The 12,418-nt window shown below is 29.7% G+C and overlaps 1 protein-coding gene across 1 annotated transcript; it reads right to left on the reverse strand.

Annotated features, from left to right (window-relative positions):
* Positions 1–464: 464 nt before the first annotated feature.
* Positions 465–11,089, reverse strand: LOC111703346 (uncharacterized). Its single transcript, XM_023475247.1, has 14 exons — positions 11,041–11,089; positions 10,554–10,570; positions 9,971–10,081; positions 8,797–8,840; positions 8,267–8,339; positions 7,924–7,998; positions 7,317–7,350; positions 6,447–6,490; positions 6,166–6,220; positions 5,457–5,503; positions 2,481–2,666; positions 913–1,014; positions 670–729; positions 465–617 (listed from the first exon to the last, which is right to left on the reverse strand). Exons 1-14 carry the CDS (start codon positions 11,084–11,086, stop codon positions 546–548), a joined length of 966 nt encoding a protein of 321 aa, XP_023331015.1. The 5' UTR covers positions 11,087–11,089; the 3' UTR covers positions 465–545.
* Positions 11,090–12,418: the final 1,329 nt, after the last annotated feature.

Here is a 12,418-nt window from a genome sequence, read left to right on the forward strand (position 1 = left end):
GCATGAGATAATTAAAATAAAGACTACAAAGCTTGAGATAATTAAAATAAAAGACTACAAAGCTTGAGATAATCAAAATAAAAGACTACAAAGCTTGAGATAATCAAAATAAAAGACTACAAAGCTCGAGATAATTAAAATAAAAACTACATAGCTTGAGATGATTAAAATAAAGGCTACAAAATTTCAGATAATGAAAATGAAAACTACAAAGCTTGAGATGATTAAAATAAAGATTATAAAGTGTGAGATAATTAAAATTAATACTGCAAAGCTTAAGATGACTCAAGTAAAGACTACAATAAATAATTAAAATAATTTAGATAATGACTAAAAAGCAAACAAAGACTAAACAGAATGAGATGATTGAAGTAAAGACTACAAGGCATGAGATAATTTTTATAAACAATAAAAATTCACAGTTATTTAGTTGTTAACAGTTTGTATCAATGTTTTTACAAGAGTTTATCGGCAAAGTTTATTTTTATTTATATTCATTTAAACAATTTTTATAATTTTTGTTGTTTCTGACTGTTTCTAGATAATTATATTAGATGTTGGATATGATGGAATGCCATGTAGCTGAGACCAAGAAGAAAAGATTGTCCCACAATATCCTGAAATTAGTTTTTAAAGTAAAAATATCATGTTTTGTGTAACACACTGTACCTGAAAAGCTGTTTCCAGAGGGCCAGCAATTTTTGCTGGATCAATCTGTAGTATTGTCGCCTAAACACAACAATAAATATGATGATAACAATAATAATAATAATAATATCATACAATTAATAATTACAATAATAGTAATAATAACAATAATAATAATATAATACAAGTAATAATCATAATAATAATAAATAATAATTATATTAATAATATTATTAAGAATAATAATAATAATGATGATAATACCAGAATAGGTGTACTGGCTCCATTCACTGTAGATACCATCATAGAAATCCATGTACCGACAAATAGTACTCCACCAAATAGAAAACATGTACTGGATGTATTCTAAAGATAACAAAATTAGAATATGTTTAAGTACAATTACATTAAAAGCAAGAATTACAAGAATAAAACATTGGCAAATATAAGTTAATTAGAATATATTTCAGTACAATAGCAAATAAAGATATGAATCACATGTACTGAATGTATCCTAAAGATAATAGAAAATGCGTACATATAAGAATTAGAATATATTTAAGTACAATCACAAAAAGAAAACATGAATTACATGTACATGTGTCCTAAGAATAATAAAGCATATTTATCTGTAAATCTTTATATATACTTGCTCGTCTGTATGGGTGTTTGTTTGTTTTTCCCGTTAAATCTAATAAACGTCAAAACGGCTGAACCGATCAGGCCCAATTTTGTGCGGGACCTTTCATGACCCGAGGGAAGATAAATGATTGCTAAGAATTACAAAAAATTGTCTCCACACATTTTTGTTTTGAAAATTTTGAAAATTCGCGAAATAAAAAATCTAAATCCACGTAAATTTTTATTTTTGTTTTATCAAAGAAAAAAATCTGAAAGATTAAGCGGCTAATAAAATATTTAAAAAAATTATGGGCACAAAGCGCCCTGATATCCCAGTATTAAGATAAAACAATACAACACTTAATAAAAAAGAATTAGAATAAATAAAACGATTAATTGAAATTTTAAAATCAATCAGTACAATCCCAATACTGAAGTTAATTTAATTTTAGATTGGATTCATAAATTCTTTCCTTTTTTCTAAAAAGTTAGATTTGTGAATATTTAAAAATTGTAATTTCATAATTTATGCAATTAAAGATATAGAACCTGTAAGAGGTTGCAAAGCTTCAACAAAAAAATTCAGCAAAAAGTTTGCGAAATACGAACTAAAATTTTGCATTTTTTCGCATTTTTTTAGCGAAAGTTTCGTTCTCTGCCAACCCACTCCACATGCATTTGATTTTCTAAAGTTTGGATCATGGTGGTTGAGTTACATGCATTAGTAATTTATTAGCGGTAAGAGTCAAAAGGAAAAGAAATATAATGTTCCCAAATATATAAAAATCATTTTGAAAGAAATTTCTAAAAAATGTTCTAAAAAAAGTGTAGAAAAGCAGAAAGCTATTTTGTACAAAAATCTGTTAACGCCTGTAGGCCTGAGCTAATGCAAGAGAAATTCAACTTAAGGCTCTGTCAACGAACTATCAAGTGATCCTCAAATTAATCTTACACATTGCTAACCTTGATTCAAGGTTACCATTCAAATTTGGAAATTGAATTTAAAAGATTTTTATTCCCCCGGAACAAAAGCAATTCCAACATCTTAGTTTTTGGTATTTTTACTAAACAAATTCAGACAGCAAAATTCACCGCAGTATTGTAACATTTATTGTATTGTATTGTAACGTTAATTGCAGTATTTATTTCATTTAAATTGTTAATTAATTAATTTATGATTTGACAATATATTATTAATTTGGAAATTTTACCTGACTTATCTCTTGAATATTTTCAAAGTCTATCCCTGATACATTGGAAGTTTCTAGAAAACTAGAATGTATACTCTGGTTTATGTACATCTGGGTTGAGTTTGATAAACTACTGTACACCCCTTGTACACCGTTGTACAACATGGCTGGGCTGGGTGGGTCAGGTACAAAGGTTGTGTTCAAATTCTAAAAAAAAATTAATGGTTTTTAGGGACTTAAAGAGTAATGTTAAGTGACTCTTTAGTCTCCATGCACAGATTGCAATGCCAGATTCCATGAGTAACCTCTCTACACCTTTATATGATAAAAAGTTGAATATATATATATTGTAGTTTTTCTAGGTTTATATCATTTCATTCTCATAATTCCTAATTGGAAAGAACACCCGCAATTGAAAACAATAAAAAGTTTTAAAATTTCAGAACATAGATTCATAATTCATATTTGGTCAGACAAAGCCATTAAGGGTACCATTGTGAATCAGGCATTCCCATCTTGGCGTAGAGTGTCACTTGAAATTATGATTAAATGCTTTTTACACGAGTTACATTTTTTCCAAAGATGTCCTTTCTTCTATTCAGAGAAGTTATTCTGCAAAAAAAAAACTTTGAATAAAAATTCCTATTTAATATTTCCAACAAGTAGGAAATATTTTTACAAGAAGAAAAAACAAATTGTGGAATTATCGTCGTCTTTGTTATTATTATAGCCTCTAAAATTATGGATTACAATGCTAATTCTTAACAAAGACAATCTCAAAGACGCCTTTTAATTCCCATTTTTATATAAAGTGGCATTTGAATTATGAAGGTAAACTGGGTTCTAATAAAGATGCCTTCATCCATAAATTTAAAGAATTTGCTGAGCAGAATATTTTAAAATGAAATTGTTTCTAAATTTTAGCATTCTTTGGAAAATATGTCTGATATAAAAACTATAACTTAAAATGGGAAAACTATAAGAAAAGGATAACGTTAGAGCTGGGAACTATTTTATACTACAGGGTGGCAAAAAAGGATTTAATTCAGTTTTAACCAGCTTTAAGACGTGAAGTATAACCCAGTACAGGGTTACCCACCAAGGATAATACTATAGAGACGACTATACGGAAGTAAAACGGTCTGATTTCTTATATTTATGATTCACTGCAACTGTAAACTTGTTTCTTTCTTTGATCAATCATTAAAAGCCATTAAAAGCTACTTAGGCTCGTCATATTTTTTGAGTAACCTTGTATATCTTGAAAATCGTTTAAGTTAAAATAACAGGTTTATGACTCCTGCAATGTATATATTAAAATCTTAAATGTTTCCAAACGTAACATCTCATTTTTGAACATCTACTGAGAAGAACAAAAATGTAGAGGATTTTTTTCTTCAAGATTTCCCTTCGTATTGTATATATTTTCAAATAATGTATCTCATGGTTTTCTCAATTATTACTTTATTTTCTTTGTACATTTTCTGCATTGAAGAAACAAATAATTGTTAATAAAATTGTTTTGCTATTAGAATATCAAAATATAAAATGTTTAGCAGTTTTGAATTTCAAAATGACATAAATCTAAAAACAAAAATGTTGCCAACAACGTTTAAAATCAAGACATACAAAGTTTTAAATGGAAAAAGACTTCTACATCAAATTTAATTATGAGTCATAAGTTGCTGAGCTGCACAGACGGGGTTCAACTTCTTCTCTTCTGAGCCAGTTTTAGTTGAATAGAATTGGTTGAACCATGTTTAAGCTGTTCAACCACGTCTTGCCATTCATTAAGTCAGGTGTCTGGATAAGTTTATATCCCAGTGAGAATACAACCAGTAAGCGTATCAATCAAAAGTATTACCAGATAAAACCGAGCAAGCTATTACTATTATTTGTTTTTTTATTATTTTGTCTATGTAGATTTCTTTTTGGCATGCAAAAACAACTTTTGATCGCCCTGAGGCCGAACTTAAAGAATTTGAGCCGCGGCTTAAATTCGCCAAAACCCGGTTTAAATTAAGCGCCGGCTTAAATCTTCAAACATTTGATACATTTTTAAGTGGAACCAACCATATTTAAGATGCGGCTTAAATTTAAGCCGCCGCTCAAATTCTTAAAATTCGGCCTCCAGAGAACTTATACTTGTTGTATGGTTTGTTAAGTACATTAAAATTTAATTGAAGTGCAGTAATGATCATAATAGTTTTCAATAATAATAATTGGCAAACATTTTATCTTTAATAAAAATGTCTTTCTGAAAAAGCAATTCTATGAAATAAAATTTTTCCAACCATGAATACAGTGGAACACATAAAACTAAGGAATTGGTCCAACCATGAATACAGTGGAACACATAAAACTACGGAATTGGTCCAACCATGAATACAGTGGAACACATAAAACTAAGGAATTGGTCCAACCATAAATACAGTGGAACACATAAAACTAAGGAATTGGTCCAACCATGAATACAGTGGAACACATAAAGCTAAGGAATTGGTCCAACAATGAAAACAATGGAACACATAAAACTAAGGAATTGGTCCAACCATAAATACAGTGGAACACATAAAACTACGGAATTGGTCCAACCATGAATACAGTGGAACACATAAAACTAAGGAATTGGTCCAACCATAAATACAGTGGAATACATAAAACTAAGGAATTGGTCCAACCATGAATACAGTGGAACACATAAAACTAAGGAATTGGTCCAACCATAAATACAGTGGAACACATAAAACTAAGGAATTGGTCCAACCATGAATACAGTGGAACACATAAAACTAAGGAATTGGTCCAACCATGAATACAGTGGAACACATAAAACTAAGGAATTGGTCCAACCATGAATACAGTGGAACACATAAAACTAAGGAATTTGACGACAACAATGAGACCCACGGAATAAGTTGATTTCCAAAACAACTTTCTAATTGACATCAAATACCCCGCACAATATGTCTTCTTCCTTTTTCTTCAGTTACGTACCTGTTTATTTATCAAGCTATCCTGATCAAAATATGTCCAAGTGGTTCCTGAATAAGAATATGCACCGGTTTAAATATTCTAGATTGTTAATTATTAGTTTGGTCAAAGAAATAATTTTAAATAATATGATAACTTAGAAAGCAATTTTGCTATAAACATATAAGATTTGTCTGGTCATTAGCTTTATTGTAAAAAAGTAATTACATAGGGACCTCAAAACGATGCCATTCCTAAATAAAATAGAATATTTAGAAACTTATGAAAGGGGTGTTCCAGAAAACTGCAGGGTAGAAAATTATGGGTTGAAACCAATTATCATGGTTTTTTCTCTTTACTTTTAATGTGCAAACATACTCACATTATTTTCTAGATAGTTACCCTTCTTTGATATAGTGGTATCGATTCACAACGGTACCATTAACAGCATTTTTTTTGGATCGATTATCAACTATTGATCCGAGTTTTTGTTTATTTCTATTTTTGTCTTCTCTGCAAAAGTGAGTTGCGCATTTTGTTTCTGAAACTACAGAGAAACTATCAGAATTAAACACTTTTCAAGTCGGAATAACGACGTAATTTTCAACATTATTGATCAATCAGATTACGGTTTCAGGATACCATTGTGAATCTGGCATGCCCCTTTTTATTTTTTAAATGGAATATCACTTTCAATTACAACTTTTTAATTGCTACTTTTATACTTTCATACCTATTGTTGACATAACAACAGCTACAAAAGTTGCAGAAATTAATCCAGATTTTATCTGAAATATTATTGTTTATTCTCATCTTATTCAAATATTATTTTTCATTCTCATCTTATTCAAAATATTATTTTTCTATTCAAAATATTATTAAATATTATTTTTCATTCTCATCTTATTCAAAATACTACTTTTTATTCTATTATTATTTAGAATTTTTTTAAATATTATTTTTCATTCTCATCTTATTAAAATTATTATGTTTACAAAAAAAAATTAGAATTACCTCTTTTAGGATGTTAGAACCATAACTTTTTGGTGTAATGTGGCCTATATAAATTCTTTATTAATTAAACTTACTTAAAGGAACTGTAAGCATAAGTTCAAAAGACCCTTCTTGAAAAGATGACAATGGCCGATTTAAACGGTAGTTCCATTTTTGGTGGCTTCTCTGCAATAGTGACTAGGACATTTCTTGCTTAAGAAAGATTAGAGGAATTATCAGAAAAAAACTATTTTCGAGCATCAATTTCATAGATAAATAAATAAACATAGATAGCTTATGTACGCAAAATCACCAAGAATTGTACATTCCGCAAACTCATACTTCTAGGGGTCATAGTGTAACTTCAATGATAAGCGGGGTGGTTTGGCCTTTTAATGGATTTCATGACATGAGAAGGACTAAACTAACTTAAATTTCTTTTTACAGAACTCATGTGCACCACAAGTACTCAATGACATAAGAACAACCAATGTTCACATCTGACCTAGTTAATCTATATAATAGGAATATCTTTAAAACATCTCTGTACATTTATATCTTTCAAGATGAAAAATGTCGTCTTATGCGCAATCTATCTTTATCTATGATCAATTTGGATCAGATTAAAGTTTCAAGGGTACCGTTGTAAATCGGGTGTCTTACTCTTTACAAGAAGACTTACATGACTTACGCTCACAGCTTTAAATATTAGATATAAGATCATGCGACAATTGAGCTTTAACAAGATTATGACCTTTTTACTCCATTGTTTTACTAAAACATTTTTTTTCAAATGGGTTATTTTTGTGTTTAATAATGTCAAAAACAATTTTACGGTTAATCATAACATGTAATTTTAATTTAATATTTTATTTTGAATTGAATCATCACCTGTGGCAAGACCTCGTATAGTGTTTGCACTTGCCTAGATTCATGTAGATTAAAAGAATTTAAGATTTAACTTGAGTTAAAGTTACAGATTTTAAGGCTTTAAAATTTTCAAAAAAATATATATATTTCAGTTCTTTTAGATTTCTCCTCTCCATTTCTCAATTTCTTAAAGGAATTGACTCTTTGCCACAAACTCTCATTTTCTAATCCAAATATCTTTGGAACCCAATGTCGTAAACCTTTGATATTTCAAACTTATATTTTTTGATCTAACAAAAGTCATAGTTTGAAATATCAAAGGTTTACGACGTTGGAATCCAAAGATATTAGGATTAGAAAATCAGAGTTTGTTGCAAAGACTCAATTCCTTTTTGGATTTTTTAACCTAAATTTTCTTTATGATTCTGTAGATCTTATTTTCTTGATTTTATAATTCTAAATTGCCCTAGACCAAATCTATTGACTAAAGAGATTTAAAGTAATACGAATAAAGAGATTTAAAGTAATACGAATAAATAGTTTAAACATGTGCGTGGGGGGGAGTTCAAGAGAATGGTATAATACACGATTAAGGTTTGTTTTTATAAATATATTTGTACATGTATTCCTGAAGTCCCAGGTTTCCAGATAGAGCAGATATTGCTGGCATGAAACTTACAATAAGGGTTAGTGCACGAATTACCTGAACAAAAACAAATATTTATCTATTGTGTTCCTCTAGTTTTACTTTTATTTTTTCTATTTCATTCTTATTTTTTACAAAATATTTTTTCTTTTTTAATCTGGTTTTTGCTTTTGGCCTAGTTGTTTAATTTAGTCTTTAGTCGTGTTTGTTGTTTAGTCTTGTTTTTACTTTAGTCTAATTTTCACTTTTGGTCTCGTTTTTATTTTTAGTTTAGATTTAGTTTTTATCTAGTTTTTTACTTTTTTACTTTTTTATAATTCCTTACATCTTCAAGCTGGTTTATGATTAGTCCTCCCAACATCTCTAGAATTAGAGTTACCACTAGGGCTGGTAAACGTCTAAAACAATTTCTTGGTTTTAAACATTTTTGTCAATATGCCAAATTGGCAATTTCTTCAGTTGGGTCGTTTTTTGGTCATTTTTTGCCTATATTTTCTTTCAGAGTTATTAAAAAAAACGGCCCAAAAACATTCCAAAAACGATGCAACAACGAACGTGTTGAAACGATCGTTTTAAATCGTTTTTCCAATTTATATTTTTTTAAGTTAAAGAACATTTTCAAATAATGCAGTTTTGAAATCTCTGAAAAGTTTGTTGTGTACATTTTATTAAGGGGATTACGAGATAAACTGTAACTATTTTATTATTTTTCTACGGTTTTATTTAAAATATTTATCAATGATTTGATTATTGATTTCTGTTTTTATGTTGTATATTTAATGTAAATATTGACAGGAAATCAAATAAAGAATTATTGGTCAATATACAATGTAGACAATATGTAGACATAGTAACCTTAATGAAAGTTGGACCGGAGAAACATCGTAAAACTGCTTTATCTAAATAAAAATCATGTTTTTTATTCGACAACAATGAACCCAGTATAATTTCCTGTAATTTAAAAGAAAAAGTGCTAAAAGTGTGTTTTAAATATCATATACGTTAGCCTTCAACTCACGGTTGTATTTGAATGTGTTTGTCACAAATCACAATTGAATCTTTTTTATTCTAAAGTTTTTCCTGAAGGAATTTTGATATTTCAAGGGAGTGACCGGCAATTTACGGTAGTTGAACTGAGAACGTAATATTGTGAAAAAATTTTTTAGGATTCATTTGAGACATGTCATACGTTTTTACGATGCATATTTGTTGCGCAAATCTAATCTTTAGAATTCTCACAGATTGTCCATTTTAGAGGGACTAAGGGATGATTTTGAGAATTTTTTTTTTTACAACGGCGACAAAAAATGTAACAAAAATTCTACGGTAAACTAATTTATTGCTTTATAAATGAGAAATATTTGGTAATTGGTTTCTGTGATGTTCTTTAACATTTTCTGTAGATTTCCTGAAATTTTATTGAAAAGGCGACATCTACAGAATTTTAAGAAATCTGCGAACAAACTTGTAAAGAATAAGAAATTCAATGTAATGATGAAAAAGAAATATTTGATTCTAAAATTGATTTATTGACAAATTTCTATTGAGAAATATGTTCCTAAACATTTTTGACGTCGTAATTATACATCATTAGAATATTTTAGTCTCAAATGAATCCTTAAAAAAGTTCTCCACATTACTACATTGTCAACTACCATACATTGCCGGTCACTTCCTTTACTTATGCGTGTGTTGACTTTTTTTTGGCGTGATTTTTTCTATGAATTAAGTAAATAATGTCTTTATTTAAAGATGACCAATGCTAATATGCATGAAGTGGCTGTGTTGCAACCTTAGAAATTTGTTTCGCGCCAGTCACCCCTGACGCTGAGTTTATTGTAATGCCCCTGGAAGCTGCCTGTATTGTGAGCGTACTTCACAGAGGAGACCGGTCTTTTGTTTATGTTGTGAAAACTAGGCCCGGCCGGTTCTGTACTCTCAGTCATAGTTCTCTGTTCAAGCTTTTAGCATGTATATACGTTATTTTCGCCTGTAAATTNTGTTCTGCTGGTTGTATTCAAGGGTTTACCTGGTTACTGTTCTGCTGGTTGTATTCAAGGGTTTGTTTTAACATTTTATTTTCTTCGTACAGTTTTCTAAGGATGTCGTCACACTGCGGACAACCAAAAAGAATTTCATCCTGAAAATAATCAGTAAATATTGTAATGGTGGCATAAACCTACTTGAATTGCGGAATTGTGCGGATTTTTTAGGAGTTTACATGATTCTCAATTGTTCGTTGGAAACCCTAATTGGACGGCTTAAAACTCTAAAGAACCGTTTTTTGGCATATCTTTTAGAACATACAAATTTATAACTTTTATTTATTTATAAACGTTTGAAATTTGGAACATAATTGACTTGAAATAGTTGTATTGAGCCTTGACAATGTAAATTACTGCAGTGTGTTCAAACCTATTTATTTAACAACATTTTCTGCTATTTCTCTTCATACCTTAGCTATTCCATAGAAACAAAAAATATGTGGGGCAAAAATGTTGATCAATAAAATAGAAAATAAGTTAAATCTTTTTTTTTATTCTAAGTTATCTTTTTAGATTTTACAATGTTCTCGGACCAATTAGGGAAGAAGTATAAATCTATGAACTTACCCCAGCATATGTGTATACTAGACAAACAATCTGATTTGATCAAGAAATTGGAAAAATATCGAAAATAATTTATTATGGGTTCACGATGCTTGTAATTTAGGGAAAAATGTCCTTTTCACATCGGCAAGAATAGAAAATAAATTTGTTTTGCTAAATTGAAACTTTATTATTAATTTCTATAAAAAAAGAGGCAAAAAGTACCAATATGGGTTTAAAGATATAAAAAGATAAAAGGAAGTGAATCAAATCTCCCAATATTGGTTTAAAGATATAAAGAGGAAGTGAATCAAATCTCCCAATATTGGTTTAAAGAGATAAAGAGGAAGTGAATCAAATCTCCCAATATTGGTTTAAAGATATAAAGAGGAAGTGAATCAAATCTCCCAATATCAAATCTCCCAATATTGGTTTAAAGATATAAAGAGGAAGTGGATCAAATCTCCCAATATTGGTTTAAAGATATTAAAAGAATGTGGATCAAATTTGCCTAAATTGTTCCCATTGATCTCCTCTTGTTTAATTTTATTTCCCATTTTTTATCTAAACAAACAATATTTACAAATACAATTTTCTTGTTTACTTCACATCACGCACCTCTGACCCTTTAGTAAAAGTAAATTAAACATAAAGTCTGACCGTGTGAACCTTGTTGCACCGGCTAGTCAGTAGTCCTATTGAGTGTCTGCCAGGGAGTAAGGAATAGAAGGGAGATATAACTGACGCGGTTCGCCCTACCATATGATTAGACATGCTTTGCAGACGGGTACTTCATTTGATTAAGATATATTTGTCTGATGTACAATTACCGCGCATACAATAACCTATTCTGAATATTTCTTATTCAAATGAAGTATCGTCTGCAAAGCATGTATTATCATATGGTAGGGCGAACCGCGTCAGTTATATCTCCCTTCTATTCCTTACTCCCTGGTGTCTGCTTTATCTGCCCAATGTCCAGGCGGTACAGTACAAACTGGGACCGGAAACGTTAACCCGGCTCGGAAATTCAAATGTACTACTGCTGCCCGTGACATCTAACAAAACTACTGTTGCTCTTTAGCGATTCACCAAACATGAAAAGCGATGACGGAGAGAATAGAGTTCTTTGTCACTTAAATTCTATTATTCTATTAATCACTTAAAGAAAAACACGGAGAAAAATATTGTCGATTTTAATAAAAAAGCGTCAATTTTTGATGTAATATAAATTACATTTTTTAAAAACATAGGAAGAACAGCTAAATTTAGAAAATCTCGGAAGAACTGCTAAATGTAGAAAATCTCGGAAGAACAGCTAAATTTTGAAAATCTCGGAAGAACAGCTAAATTTTGAAAATCTCGGAAGAACAGCTAAATGTAGAAAATCTCGGAAGAACAGCTAAATTTAGAAAATCTCGGAAGAAATGCTAAATGTAGAAAATCTCGGAAGAACAGCTAAATTTAGAAAATCTCGGAAGAACAGCTAAATTTAGAAAATCTCGGAAGAAATGCTAAATGTAGAAAATCTCGGAAGAACAGCTAAATTTAGAAAATCTCGGAAGAAATGCTAAATGTAGAAAATCTCGGAAGAACAGCTAAATTTAGAAAATCTCGGAAGAACTGCTAAATATAGAAAAAGTCTGAGAAAGAAAGACACAATGTTTTTTTATCTGCAAATTAGAAATTTTCCATTAATTGATTTTACAAAAAAATGTATAACTTTGCCAGAGGTTTAAAAACAGTAATTTAACCAACGCTGTCTATCGAATTAAACTGAGTAGAGTCAGGGGGTCAGATTACACTTTGAATTAGGAAGTACATTAAACTATACTTTTTAATCAAAAAACTGCATTTTAAAACAAAAAACCTAAACTTTTTTCTTAAAT

The sequence above is a fragment of the Eurytemora carolleeae genome, unplaced genomic scaffold, assembly GCF_000591075.1.
Source record: "Eurytemora carolleeae unplaced genomic scaffold, Eaff_2.0 scaffold520, whole genome shotgun sequence".
Taxonomy (NCBI): domain Eukaryota; kingdom Metazoa; phylum Arthropoda; class Copepoda; order Calanoida; family Temoridae; genus Eurytemora; species Eurytemora carolleeae.

Bases quoted from the DNA above. Each gene is read 5' to 3' on its own strand.
- LOC111703346 (XM_023475247.1), bottom strand. From the start codon at position 11,086: ATGGGAAATAAAATTAAACAAGAGGAGATCAATGGGAACAATTTAG. The intron at 8,841-9,970 runs GTAAACCCTTGA...ATTTTTATTTAG, and splicing joins ACCAGCAGAACAGTAACCAG to ATAAAGCAGTTTTACGATGT. The intron at 5,504-6,165 runs GTATGAAAGTAT...ATTCTTATTCAG, and splicing joins TGTTGTTATGTCAACAATAG to GAACCACTTGGACATATTTT.